At 49.4% G+C, this 14727-nt stretch overlaps 2 protein-coding genes across 12 annotated transcripts in view; one reads left to right on the forward strand and one right to left on the reverse strand.

Moving 5' to 3' along the window:
• The window catches only part of CEP104 (centrosomal protein 104), an 81459-nt gene that overhangs the window by 59072 nt on the left and 7660 nt on the right, over window positions 1–14727 (reverse strand). The window contains exon 1 of one of the 10 annotated variants that reach the window (XM_038746113.1): window positions 10573–10673. The exons of the other annotated variants lie outside the window; for them this stretch is intronic. The gene's annotated coding sequence lies outside the window, so the exon portion shown is untranslated. Of the gene's footprint in view, window positions 1–10572; window positions 10674–14727 lie in introns of those variants that run through there. 10 annotated transcript variants of the gene reach the window in all.
• Window positions 13123–14727, forward strand: part of DFFB (DNA fragmentation factor subunit beta) — a 35638-nt gene continuing 34033 nt past the window's right edge. For both annotated transcript variants that reach the window (XM_038746125.1, XM_038746126.1), the window contains exon 1: window positions 13123–13313. In XM_038746125.1, coding sequence (XP_038602053.1) covers window positions 13200–13313 — 114 coding nt within the window. In that variant the 5' untranslated portion in view covers window positions 13123–13199. The remainder of the gene's footprint in view (window positions 13314–14727) is intronic.

The raw sequence follows: 14727 nt of genomic DNA on the forward strand, positions 1-14727 counted from the left end.
GGGGCGAGGGGATGGACAGCCGTGAAGCCCAGGGTGAGGAGTTTCTGCCTGATGCGCAGATTGATCGGTAGCCATTGGAGGTTTTTGAGGAGGGGAGTGATATGTCCAGAGCGTTTCTGGACAAAGATAATCCGGGCAGCAGCATGAAGTATGGATTGAAGTGGAGAGAGACACGAGGATGGGAGATCAGAGAGAAGGCTGGTGCAGTAGTCCAGACGGGATAGGATGAGAGCTTGAATTAGCAGGGTAGCGGTTTGGATGGAGAGGAAAGGGCGGATCTTGGCAATGTTGCGGAGCTGAGACCGGCAGGTTTTGGTGACGGCTTGGATGTGAGGGGTGAATGAGAGAGCGGAGTCGAGGATGACACCAAGGTTGCGGGCTTGTGAGACGGGAAGGATGGTAGTGCCGTCAACAGAGATGGGAAAGTCAGGGAGAGGACAAGGTTTGGGAGGGAAGACAAGGAGCTCAGTCTTCGACATGTTGAGCTTTAGGTGGCGGGCGGACATCCAGATGGAGATGTCCTGAAGGCAGGAGGAGATGCGAGCCTGGAGGGAGGGGGAGAGAGCAGGGGCAGAGATGTAGATCTGGGTGTCATCAGCGTAGAGGTGATAGTTGAAGCCGTGGGAGCGAATGAGGTCACCAAGGGAGTGAGCGTAGATTGAGAACAGAAGGGGACCAAGCACTGAACCTTGGGGAACTCCCACAGTAAGAGGATGGGAGGGGGAGGAGGAGCCTGAAAAAGAGACTGAGAAAGAACGACCGGAGAGATAAGAGGAGAACCAGGAGAGGACGGAGTCTGTGAAGCCAAGGTCAGATAACGTGTTGAGGAGAAGGGGGTGGTCCACAGTGTCGAAGGCAGCTGAGAGGTCGAGGAGGATTAGGATAGAGTAGGAGCCGCTGGATTTGGCAAGCAGGAGGTCATTGGTGACCTTTGAGAGGGCAGTTTCCGTGGAATGAAGGGGACGGAAGCCAGACTGGAGGGGGTCGAGGAGAGAGTTGTTGTTGAGGAATTCTAGGCAGCGCGTGTAGACAGCTCGTTCAAGGAGTTTGGAAAGGAATGGTAGGAGGGATATGGGACGATAACTAGAAGGTGAGGTGGGGTCAAGAGAGGGTTTTTTAGGATGGGAGAGACATGGGCATGTTTGAAGGCAGAGGGGAAGGAACCAGTGGAGAGTGAGCGGTTGAAGATGGAAGTTAAGGAGGGGAGAAGGGATGGAGCGAGAGATTTCATAAGATGAGAGGGAATGGGGTCAGAAGCACAGGTGGCCGGAGTAGCACTTGAGAGGAGGGAGGAGAGTTCCTCTGAGGATACCGCTGGGAAGGATGGGAGAGTAGCAGAGAGTGTTGAGAGCCGGGGGGTTGGAGAAAGGGGGGAAGAGACTTTGGGGAGGTCGGACCTGATGGATTTAATTTTGTTAATGAAGTAGGAGGCCAGATCGTTGGGGGTGAGGGAAGGAGGAGGGGGAGGAACCGGGGGCCTGAGAAGGGAGTTGAATGTACGGAAGAGCTGGCGGGGGTGATGGGCATGGGTGTCAATAAGGGAGGAGAAATAGTTTTGTCTGGCAGAAGAGAGGGCTGAGTTAAGGCAGGAAAGGATAAACTTGAAGTGAACGAGGTTGGCATGGTGTTTAGACTTTCGCCAGCAGCGTTCGGCAGCTCGAGCATAAGAGCGAAGGAGGCGGACAGTGGCAGTGATCCAGGGCTGTGGGTTAGTGGTGCGAGAGCGGTGAAGGGAAAGGGGAGCGAGCGAGTCTAGCTGAGTAGAAAGGGTAGAGTTGAGAGCAGTAATCTGATCATCAAGACTGGGTAGAGAGGAGAGGGCGGCGAGGTGGGGTGTGAGGCGCTCCGAAAGATGGGTGGGGCCCAGAGAGCGGAGACCTCTGTGAGGGAGTAATACGGATTTACAGGGGAAAGGAGTGTGAGTGAGGAGGCAGGTGAGAAGATTATGATCAGAGAGAGGGATCACAGAGTTGGTGAGGGTGGACACAGTGCAGCGGTAGGAGATGATGAGGTCGAGGGTATGACCAAGTTGGTGAGTGGGTGAGGTGGGGTGGAGGAAGAGGTTGGCAGCGTCAAGGAGAGATAGACTTGCCCAAAGTCACACAGCTGACAGTTGGCGGAGCTGGGATTTGAACCCATGACCTCTGACTCCAAAGCCCGGGCTCTTTCCAGTGAGCCACGCTGCTTCTCATAATTAATTAATTCATAATTAATAATTATGGTACTCATTAAATGCTTTCTATGTGCCAGGGCCTGTTCTAAGCAGTGGTGTCACTACAATTTAATCCAGTTGGACACAGTCCCTGTCCCACATGGGGCTCACACTCTTATCCACATTTTACAGATGAGGTAACTGAGGCCCAAAGAAATGAAGGGACTTGCCCAGGATCACGCGGCAGACAAGTGGTGGAGCTGGGATTAGAACCTGGGTCCTTCTGACTCCCAAACCCGTGCTCTATCCACTAAACCAAGCTGCTTCGCCATTCAGTAGCGACACTAATAAAGGCGATCGTAACAGTTCAATCAATGGTTTCTTCTTACGTGGATTAATTTATAATTATGGCTGTGATTGACAGATTTGGATTTGTGGAGGCAGCACAAACTAAGGGAAAGAGCAAGCCCCTGGGAGTTAGAAGACCTCAGTTATATGTAAAATGGGAATAAAATACCTGTTCTTCCAAACCTTAGACTCAGACTAGTGGGATTGAGAGCTTGTGTTGGATCCGATTATCAGCACAGTATTAGATAACTATTTTCTGACTTGCTAAATAGCTTGCTGTCTTTCTTTCCTTTCTCACATCAATCATCAAGCCGGTAGGGTTCCTGTGGTTATACATTCCAGCCCCTCTGCTTTGCAGGCAGTGAATGACTAAACCATCCAGGACCTTAATCCAGCAACCAATTGTACTTATTGAGTGCTTACTATGTGCAGTGCACTGTACTAAGCACTTGGGAGAGGACAATGTAACAGAGTTGGTAGACACGCTCACTGTCCATACGTCCATTCTTTTCTTCAAGATCGCCAGGGCTGGAGTTTCCAAAAGTTTCTTGCAGCCCATCCTGGTGAATATAATTCTTCCGCAAAACAATTCTTCCTCATGTTCCTCCAAAATCTCTTTGCCTCTATTCATTTCCTCTGTCTGACCCTTGTGGTCGGCTTTCTCCCTGGAAAGACCCTTTGGGTTGTTCTTAAAAGATAAATCCCACTTTCTCTTTTCTATCTAGCCTACGTGATCCCAGTTCATTTAAATTTTCCTCACTTGATCTATTTTCCAACACTTCATTCATTTTGGTCACTCAGTGTCCCTTTAAGCACTTAGGCATTCACATATGTACAGATCTTTATGCTCCTTGCTTTCCCTACCTGTAACTTAATTTAATGCCTGACTCCCTCATTAGACTGTAAAGCTCCTATAACTCTATTGTACTCTCCCACGCACTTAATCGACTGAGCCTTTTTCAGTTTCTCTACATCAATCAATAGTGTTTATTGAGTGCTTACTGTGTGCAGAGCACTGTACTAAGGAACTGGGAGAGTACAATATAAGAATACAGCTTTTTTAAAGCGTGATAACCCAAACTAGATCCAATATACTCAGTTCTCCTGTATGGGGTTGAGGTTGGGGGTAGGGAAGAAACCGGCATTAAGGGAAACTCATATCGTAATACTCACCCTGTGTCCTATTCGGTGTGCACACACACAAGCATGCCTTCTGAGGGGTTCACGCTATATCCAGACAGACCCATTTTGTCAAAAGAACATTCTCTAACTTTGTCACGTTCTAGCCAAAATGTCTAGTGCACACATACGTTTTGGATGAATTTATATTCCAATCAGTCAAGGTATTTGAGTGCTTGCTTTGTGCAAAACCCTGTACTAAGTGCTTGGGAAAATACAACAGAGTTGCAGATGTGATCCCTGCCCATAAAGAGCTTAGAATCAACAAGGGGAAGACGGACATTAAAATACTTTACAGATAGGGGAAGAAGTAGATTAATACTGAAGTACTCTAATAAAAGGATTACTTTCTGACTCTTGCATATTAACAGTAGCAAAAATGGTATTTATTGAGCTCCTACTGAATGCAATGTACTGTACCAAGCCCCTGGGAAAACACAACAGAAGCCCAAGACATCCAGCAGATCCACTTTCAATACAAAACGACTACAAAGAAAAAAAAAAAAACCTCTTGAATTCCCTGTTTGTTTTTCAAGCAATTTCAAATTTGATGTTTTTCTAAGTTACAAGTAGGGGAAGCAAGGAATATAAAGATATGTGAGTACCCAAGTGCTTAAGGGGACACTGAGTGACCAAAACGAATGAAGGGTTGGAAAACACATCAGGTGAGGAAAATTTAAATGAGCGGGATCACTTTAGCCTAGACAAAAAAGAGAAAGTGGGATTTATCTTTTAAGAACAACCCAAAGGGTCTTTCCAGGGAGAAAGCTGACCGATGAATTTTAGAGATTGGAAAAAAATCCTGAAATATCTTTGATCAAAAATATCGAAGAGGATAAGACACCAAGCCTTGGCAAGATCAGAGAACACTAAAACTACTCTCATCTCCAAACAAGGAGAGCATTAAATGAAAGGTCTGGTAGGAGCCGAACCCTCCATCCACCTGTGCTTCAGACCCCATTCCCTCTCATCTTATGAAATCTCTTGCCCTTTCCCTCCTCCCCTAACTTTCATTTTCAACTGCTCACTCTCCACTGGTTCCTTCCCCTCTGCTTTCAAACATGCCCACATCTCCCACATCCTAAAACAACTCTCTCGACCCCACTTCCCTTTCTAGTTATCGCCCTGCCTCCCTCCTACCCTCCCTTTCCAAACTCCTAGAACGAGTTGTCTACATGCGCTGCCTCGATTTCCTCAACTTCAACTCTCTCCTCGACCCCCTCCACTCTGGCTTCTGTCACCTATACTCCACCGAAACTGCCCTCTCAAAGGTCACCAACGATCTCCTGCCAGCCAAATCCAATGGCTCCTACTCTATCTTAATCCTCCTCGACCTCTCAGCTGCCTTCGACAGCGTGGACCACCCACTTCTCCTCAACACGCTATCCAATCTTGGCTTCACAGACTCCGTCTTCTCCTGGCTCTCCTCTTATCTCTCCGGCCATTCATTCTCAGTCTCCTTTGCGGGCTCCTCCTCCCCCTCCCATCCCCTTACTGTAGGGGTTCCTACACTCACTCCCTTGGTGAACTCATTCGCTCCCACGGCTTCAACTATCATCTCTACGCTGATGACACCCAAATCTACATCTCTGCCCCTGCTCTCTCTCCCTCCCTTCAGGCTCATGTCTCCTCCTGCCTTCAAGACATCTTCATCTGGATGTCTGCCAGCCATTTAAAACTCAATAATGACCAAGACTGAACTTCTTGTCTTCCCTCCCAAACCCTGCCCTCTCCCTGACTTTCCCATCACTGTTGATGGCACTACCATCCTTCCCGTCTCACAAGCCCGCAACCTTGGTGTCATCCTCGACTCCGCTCTCTTGTTCACCCCTCACATCCAATCCGTCACCAAAACCTGCCGGTCTCAGCTCCGCAACATCGCCAAGATCCGCCCTTTCCTTTCCATCCAAACCGCTACCCTGCTGGTTCAATCCCTCATCCTAACCCGACTGGATTACTGCATCAGCCTCCTCTCTGATTTCCCATCCTGACTCTCCCCACTTCAGTCTATACTTCACGCCGCTGCCCGGATCATCTTTGTGCAGCAATGCTCTGGGCATGTTACTCCCCTCCTCAAAAATCTCCAGTGGCTACCGATCAATCTGCGCATCAGGCAGAAACTCCTCACCCTGGGCTTCAAGGCTCTCCATCACCTCGCCCCCTCCTACCTCACCTCCCTTCTCTCCTTCTCCAGCCCAGCCCGCACCCTCCGCTCCTCCGCCTCTAATCTCCTCACCGTACCTCGTTCTCACCTGTCCCGCTGTCGACCCCTGACCCACGTCCTTCCCCTGGCCTGGAATGCCCTCCCTCCGCCCATCCGCCAAGCTAACTCTCTTCCTCCCTTCAAGGCCCTACTGAGAGCTCACCTCCTCCAGGAGGCCTTCCCACATTGAGCCCCCCCTTGCTCTCCTGCTCCCCCCGCCCTACCTCTTTCCCGTCCCCACAGCACCTGTATATATGTTTGTACAGATTTATTACTCTATTTTACTTGTATGTATTTACTATTCTATTTATTTTATTATTATGTTTTGTTTTGTTGTCTGTCTCCCCCTTCTAGACTGTGAGCCCACTGTTGGGTAGGGGCCATCTCTATATGATGCCAACTTGTACTTCCCAAGCGCTTAGTACAGTGCTCTGCACACAGTAAGCGCTCAATACGACTGAATGAACGAATATAATGGGGATTAAGACTGTGAGCCCCGCGTGGGACAACCCGACCACCTCAGTGCTTGGCACATAGTAAGTGCTTAACAAATACCATCATCATCACCCCAGATCCCCATCACAAGGGATCCCTCGTGTGAAGGTTGCAGTGAGGCCAGCACCCCAGATCCCCATCACAAGCAACCCCTCGGTAGAGGGAGATAAATATAAGAGGTCTGTACCCCAGAACCTCTATTCTTAGAAACTTTAGTTGTTGAGGGGGTGAAGGGAGGGGCGGGGGGCGTTGAAGACAGGGAACAAGATGGGCCCTGGTCCCAGGTACCAGCATGGCTTAGTGGCAAGAGCCCGGGCTAGGGAGTCGGAGGATGTGGGCTCTAATCCCGGCTCCGCCTCTTGTCAGCTGTGTGATTTTGGGCAAGTCACTTCACTTCTCTGTGCCTCAGTTCCCTCATCTGTAAAATGGGGATTAATAGTGTGAGCCCCACGTGGAACAACCTGATTACCTTGTAATAATAATGATATTTGTTAAGCGCTTACCATCTGCCAAGCGCTGGCACAGTCTTCATCCCCATTTTCCAGAAGAGGGAACTGAGGCACAGAGAAGTGGGTAGGGACCGTCTCTATATGTTGCCGACTTGTACTTCCCAAGCGCTTAGTCCAGTGCTCCGCACACAGTAAGCACTCAATAAATGCGATTGAATGAGTGATATTGCTATATTTTACTCTTCCAAGTGCTTAGTCCAGTGCTCTGCACACAGTAAGCGCTCAATAAATACAATTGAATGAATGAATGATATCGTTATATTTTACTCTTCCAAGTGCTTGGTCCAGTGCTCTGCACACAGTAAGCGTTCAATAAATACAATTGAATGAATGAATGAATGATATCGTTATATTTTACTCTTCTAAGTGCTTAGTCCAGTGCTCTGCACACAGTAAGCGCTCAATAAATACGATTGAATGAATGAATGATATCGTTATATTTTACTCTTCCAAGTGCTTGGTCCAGTGCTCTGTACACAGTAAGCGCTCAATATGATTGAATGAATGAATATCGTTATATTTTACTCTTCCAAGTGCTTGGCCCAGTGCTCTGCACACAGTAAGCACTCAATAAATACAATCAAATGAATGAATGAATGACATCGTTATATTTCACTCTTCCAAGTGCTTGGTCCAGTGCTCTGCACACTGTAAGCACTCAATAAATACAATTGAATGAATGAATGATATCGTTACATTTTACTCTTCCAAGTGCTTAGTCCAGTGCTCTGCACACAGTAAGCGCTCAATAAATACAATTGAATGAATGGATGATATTGTTAGCGCTCAATAAATGATAACTGAATGAATTATATCGGTATATTTTACTCTTCCAAGTGCTTAGTCCAGTGCTGTGCACATAGTAAGTGCTCAATAAATACGACTGACTGAATGAAGATATTGTTAGCACTCAATAAATACGATTGAATGAATGATATCCTTATACTTTACTCTTCCAAGTGCTTAGTCCAGTGCTCTGCACACAGTAAGCGCTCAATAAATACGATTGAGTGAATGATATTGTTAGCTCTCAATAAATACGGTTGAATGAATGATATCGTTATATTTTACTCTTCCAAGTGCTTAGTCCAGTGCTCTGCACACGGTAAGCGCTCAATAAATACGATTGAATGAATGAATGATACCGTTATATTTTACTCTTCTAAGTGCTTAGTCCAGTGCTCTGCACACAGTAAGTGCTCAATAAATACGACTGAATGAATGAATGAAATTGTTAGCGCTCATTAAATACGATTGAATGAAAGATATCGGTATATTTTACTCTTCCAAGTGCTTAGTCCAGTGATCTGCACACAGTAAGTGCTCAATAAATACGACTGACTGAATGAATGAATGATATTGTTAGCACTCAATAAATACGATTGAATGAATGATATCCTTATATTTTACTCTTCCAAGTGCTTAGTCCAGTGCTCTGCACACAGTAAGCGCTCAATAAATACGATTGAATGAATGAATGATATTGTTAGCGCTCAATAAATACGATTGAATGAATGATATCCTTATATTTTACTCTTCCAAGTGCTTAGTCCAGTGCTCTGCACACAGTAAGTGCTCAATAAATACGACTGAGTGAATGAATGATATTGTTAGCGCTCAATAAATACGGTTGAATGAATGATATCGTTATATTTTACTCTTCCAAGTGCTTAGTCCAGTGCTCTGCACACTGTAAGCGCTCAATAAATACAACTGAATGACTTGCCCAAGGTCACACTGCTGACAAGCGGCAGAGGCGGGATTAGAACCCATGACCTCTGCCTCCCATGCTCGGGCTCTTGCCACTAAAGCACGTTCAGAAGAGTGCTGGGCACATAGTAAGCGCTAAACAGAGAGCATCATTATTATTATTATCATTCCCAAAGCCCCACAGCCTGCCTTCCTGCCCGCCCTAAGGCCTCCGCGTGAGGGGGCCGGGCCGGTCCCCTCTGCCCCGAGGGATGCCGGGAAGGAGCGGCCCATGGCCGGTCATCATCATCATCACCATCAATCGTATTTATTGAGCGCTTACTGTGTGCAGAGCGCTGTACTAGGCGCTTGAAAAGTACAAGTTGGCAACATCTAGAGACAGTCCCTACCCAGCAGTGGGCTCACAGTCTAAAAGGGGGAGACAGAGACCAAACCAAACATACTAACAAAATAAAATAAATAGAATAGATATGTACAAGTAAAATAAATAAATAAATAGTAATAAATGGAAAGAGCCCAGGCTTTGGAGTCAGAGGTCATGGGTTCAAATCCCGGCTCCGCCACTTGTCAGTTGTGTGACTTTGGGCAAGTCACTTAACTTCTCCGTGCCTCAGTTACCTCATCCGTAAAATGGGGATTAAGACTGTGAGCCCCATGTGGGACAACCCGATCATCATCATCATCATCAATCGTATTTATTGAGCGCTTACTATGTGCAGAGCACTGTACTAAGCGCTTGGGAAGTACAAATTGGCAACATATAGAGACAGTCGCTACCCAACAGTGGGCTCACAGTCTAAAAGGGGGAGACAGAGAACAAAACCAAACATACTAACAAAATAAAATAAATAGAATAGATATGTACAAGTAAAATAAATAAATAAATAAATAGAGTAATAAATGGAAAGAACCCAGGCTTTGGAGTCAGAGGTTATGGGTTCAAATCCCGGCTCCGCCACTTCATCATCATCATCATCAATCGTATTTATTGAGCGCTTACTATGTGCAGAGCACTGTGCTAAGCGCTTGGGAAGTACAAATTGGCAACATATAGAGACAGTCCCTACCCAACAGTGGGCTCACAGTCTAAAAGGGGGAGACAGAGAACAAAACCAAACATACTAACAAAATAAAACAAATAGAATAGCTATGTACAAGTAAAATAAATAAATAGAGTAATAAATAGGTACAAACATATATACATATATACAGGTGCTGTGGGGAAGGGAAGGAGGTAAGATGGGGGGGATGTCAGTTGTGTCTTTGGGCAAGTCACTTCACTTCTCCGTGCCTCAGTTACCTCATCTGTAAAATGGGGATTAAGACTGTGAGCCCCATGTGGGACAACCCGATCACCTTGTAACCTCCCCAGCGCCTAAAACAGTGCTTTGCACATAGTAAGCGCTTAATAAATGCCATCATCATATTATCAGCACTTAGAACAGTGCTTTGCACATAGTAAGCGCTTAATAAATGCCATTATTATTATTAAATATGTACAAACATATATACAGGTATATACTCTATTTATTTATTTATTTTACTTGTACATACCTATCCTATTTATTTTATTTTGTTAGTATGTTTGGTTTTGTTCTCTTTCTCCCCCTTTTAGACTGTGAGCCCACTGTTGGGTAGGGACTGTCTCTAGATGTTGCCAATTTGTACTTCCCAAGCGCTTAGTCCAGTGCTCTGCACACAGTAAGCGCTCAATAAATACGGTTGATGATGATGATACAGGTCCCCTCCGCCCCGTGGGATGCCGGGAAGTGGCTGCCCCATGGCCGGGCCCCTCCGCCCCGTGGGATGCCGGGAAGGAGCTGCCCCACGGCCGGGCCCCTCCGCCCCGAGGGATGCCGGGAAGGAGCGGCCCCACGGCCGGGCCCCTCTGCCCCGAGGGATGCCGGGAAGGGGCAGCCCCACGGCCTGGGCCCTCCGGGGGCCCGGGTTTCTCCCTTCTCTCCCCGGACACCTACTCAGCAGCTCCGCTCCGGAACGCAAACTCCTCCTGGGCCCCGGGCCGCCTCCGTGCAGCCCATCGCCGCCGCTTCCATGACAACCCGCGCGGCTAGGCGGCAACTGCGCAGGCGCAGAGTCCTTAATGCCACCCCGCGCGGCTCGGCGGCAATCGCGCAGGCGCAGAGTCCGCTCTCACGCCAACCCGCGCGGCTAGGCGGCAACTGCGCAGGCGCAGCGTCCGCTCTCCTGACAACCCGCGCGGCTAGGCGGTAACTGCGCGGGCGCACAGTCATCATCATCATCATCATCATCAATCGTATTTATTGAGCGCTTACTATGTGCAGAGCGCTGTACTAAGCGCTTGGGAAGTACAAATTGGCAACATATAGAGACAGTCCCTACCCAACATTGGGCTCACAGTCTAAAAGGGGGAGACTAGAACAAAACCAAACATACTAACAAACTAAAATGAATACAATAGATATGTACAAGTAAAATAAATAAATAGAGTAATAAATATGTACATTTATGTGAGTCCATTCTCACGCCAACACGCGCGGCTAGGGGGCAACTGCGCAGGCGCAGCGTCCGCTCTCCTGACAACCCGCGCGGCTAGGCGGTAACTGCGCAGGCGCAGAGTCATCATCATCATCAATCGTATTTATTGAGCGCTTACTATGTGCAGAGCACTGTACTAAGCGCTTGGGAAGTACAAATTGGCAACATATAGAGACAGTCCCTACCCAACATTGGGCTCACAGTCTAAAAGGGGGAGACAGAGAACAAAACCAAACATACTAACAAAATAAAATAAATACAATAGATATGTACAAGTAAAATAAATTAATAAATAGAGTAATAAATATGTACATTTATTTGAGTCCATTCTCACGCCAACACGCGCGGCTAGGGGGCAACTGCGCAGGCGCAGCGTCCGCTCTCCTGACAACCCGCGCGGCTAGGCGGTAACTGCGCGGGCGCAGAGTCATCATCCTCATCAATCGTATTTATTGAGCGCTTACTATGTGCAGAGCACTGGGCTAAGCGCTTGGGAAGTACAAATTGGCAACATATAGAGACAGTCCCTACCCAACATTGGGCTCACAGTCTAAAAGGGGGAGACTAGAACAAAACCAAACATACTAACAAAATAAAATAAATACAATAGATATGTACAAGTAAAATAAATAAATAAATAAATAGAGTAATAAATATGTACATTTATGTGAGTCCATTCTCACGGCAACACGCGCGGCTAGGGGGCAACTGCGCAGGCGCAGCGTCCGCTCTCCTGACAACTTGCGTGGCTAGGCGGCAACTGCGCAGGCGCACAGTCCCTCTCGTGCCACCCCGCGCTGCTCGGCGGCAATTGCGCAGGCGCAGAGTCCGCTCTCCTGACAACCCGCGCGGCTGGGCGGCAACTACGCAGGCGCAGAGTCCGCTCTCATGCCTACGAGCGCGTCTGGGCGACAACTGCGCAGGCGCGGCGTCCGCTCTTCTGACAACCGGCGCGGCTAGGCGGCAACTGCGCAGGCGCAGGGTCCCTCTCGTGCCACCCCCGCGCTGCTCGGCGGCAATTGCGCAGGCGCAGAGTGCGCTCTCAGAAGAAGCGGCCTGGCTCAGTGGAAAGAGCCCGGGTTTTGGAGTCAGAGGTCACGGGTTCAAATCCCGGCTCCGCCAATTGTCAGCTGTGTGACTTTGGGAACGTCACTTCACTTCTCCGTGCCTCAGCCACCTCATCTGTGAAATGGGGATTGACTGTGAGCCCCCCGTGGGACAACCTGATCACCGTGTAACCTCCCCAGCGCTTAGAACAGTCCTTTGTACTTAGTAATCGCTTAATAAGTGCCATTATTATTATTATATGCCAACCTAGGCGGCAACAGCGCAGGCGCAGAGTCCACTCACGACAACCAGCGCAGCTAGGGGGCAACTGCGCAGGCGCAGCGTCCGCTCTCACGCCAACCCGCGCGGCTAAGCTGCAACTGCGCAGGCGCAGAGTCCACTCAGTGCAACCAGCGCTGCTAGGGGGCAACTGCGCAGGCGCAGCGTCCGCTCTCACGCCAACCCGCGCGGCTAAGCGGCAACTGCGCAGGCGCAGAGTCCACTCACGACAACCAGCGCTGCTAGGGGGCAACTGCGCAGGAACCCGCGCGGCTAGGGGGCAACTGCGCAGGCGCAGCGTCCGCTCTCACGCCAACCCGCGCGGCTAGACGGCAACTGCGCAGGCGCGTCGTCCGCTCTCACGCCAACCCTCACGGCTAGGTGGCAACTGCGCATGCGCGTCGTCCGCTCTCACACCAACCCGCGCGGCTAGACGGCAACTGCGCAGGCGCGTCGTCCGCTCTCACGCCAACCCGCGCGGCTAGACGGAAACTGCGCATGCGCGTTGTCCGCTCTCACGCCAACCCGCGCGGCTAGACGGCAACTGCGCAGGCGCGCCGTCCGCTCTCCTGTCAAGCGGCGGGGCTGGGCGGAACTGCGCATGCGCCAGACCCGCTCCGCCGCCTCCTCTCCTCCCGGCTCCCCGCGCGCGGCGCCTTCCGCCTGGCCCGGCCCCGGTGGCTGCCGGGAAATGTAGTCCCCCGGGTGAGGCGGTGTCAGGGGCCTCTACTACAGCCCCAGCACGGTGTAGACGCCTGCGATGCGCCCAAGACCCAAGACCTTCAAACTGCGGGCCCTGGACAGCCAGAAGAAGTATGGGGTAGCTGGCAAGAGCTGCAAAGAAGTCCTCCGGAAGGGCTGCCAGAAATTCCAGGTCTCCCCCTCTTCCCAATAATCATAATAATAATAATAATAATGGTATTTGTTAAGCGCTTACTATGTGCAAAGCACTGTTCTAAGCAGTGGGGGGGATACAAGGTGATCAGGTTGTCCCACGTGGGGCTCACAGTCTTCATCCCCATTGTACAGATGAGGTCACCGAGGCCCAGAGAAGTCAAGTGATTTGCCCAAAGTCACACAACTGGCAATTGGTGGAGCCGGGATTTGAACCCATGACCTCTGACTCCAAAGCCCGGGCTCTTTCCACTGAGCCACGCTGCTTCTCCATGTGTCTTCTACTATGTGCCAAGCCCTGTTCTAAGCACTGGGGGGGATACAAGGTGATCAGGTTGTCCCACGTGGGGCTCCCAGTCTTCATCCCCATTTTACAGATGAGGGAACTGAGGCCCAGAGAAGTCAAGTGACTTGCCCAAAGTCACACAGCTGACAGTTGGCAGAGCCGGGATTTAATGATGGCATTTATTAAGCACTTGCTATGTGCAGAGCACTGTTCTAAGCGCTGGGGAGGTTACAAGGTGATCAGGTTGTCCCACGGGGGGCTCACAGAATTCATCCCCGTTTTACCGATGAGTTAACTGAGGGCCAGAGAAGTGAAGTGACTTGCCCAGAGTCACACAGTTGACAAGTGGCGGAGCCGGGATTTGAACCCATGACCTCTGACTCCAAAGCCCGGGCTCTTTCCACTGAGCCACGCTGCTTCTCCATGTGTCTTCTGCTGTGTGCAAAGCACTGTTCTAAGCACTGGGGGGAAACAAGGTGATCAGGTTGTCCCACGTGGGGCTCACACTTTTAATCCCCATTTTACAGATGAGGGAACTGAGGCCCAGAGAAGTTAAGTGAGTTGCCCAAAGTCACACAGCTGACAGTTGGTAGAGCCGGGATTTAATGATGGCATTTTTTAAGCACTTGCTATGTGCAAAGCACTGTTCTAAGCGCTGGGGAGGTTACAAGGTGATCAGGTTGTCCCACGAGGGGCTCACAGTCTTCATCCCCATTTGACAGATGAGGGAACTGAGGCCCAGAGAAGTGAAGTGACTTGCCCAAAGTCACACAGCTGACAAGTGGCAGAGCCGGGATTTGAACCCCTGACCTCTGACTCCAAAGCCCGGGCTCTTTCCACTGAGCCACGCTGCTTCTCATTTGAACAATAATAATAATAATAGTAATAATAATAATTCTAGACTGTGAGCCCGTTGTTGGGTAGGGACCGCCTCTATATGTTGCCAACTTTTACTTCCCAAGCGCTTAGTACAGTGCTGTGCACACAGTAAGCGTTCAATAAATACGAATGAATGAATGAACAATCATAATGGCATTTGTTAAGCCTTGGGCAAGTCACTTCACTCCTCTGGGCCTCGGTTCCCTCATCTGTAAAATGGGGATGAAGA

Source organism: Tachyglossus aculeatus, chromosome 5, assembly GCF_015852505.1.
Source record: "Tachyglossus aculeatus isolate mTacAcu1 chromosome 5, mTacAcu1.pri, whole genome shotgun sequence".
NCBI classification, from domain to species: domain Eukaryota; kingdom Metazoa; phylum Chordata; class Mammalia; order Monotremata; family Tachyglossidae; genus Tachyglossus; species Tachyglossus aculeatus.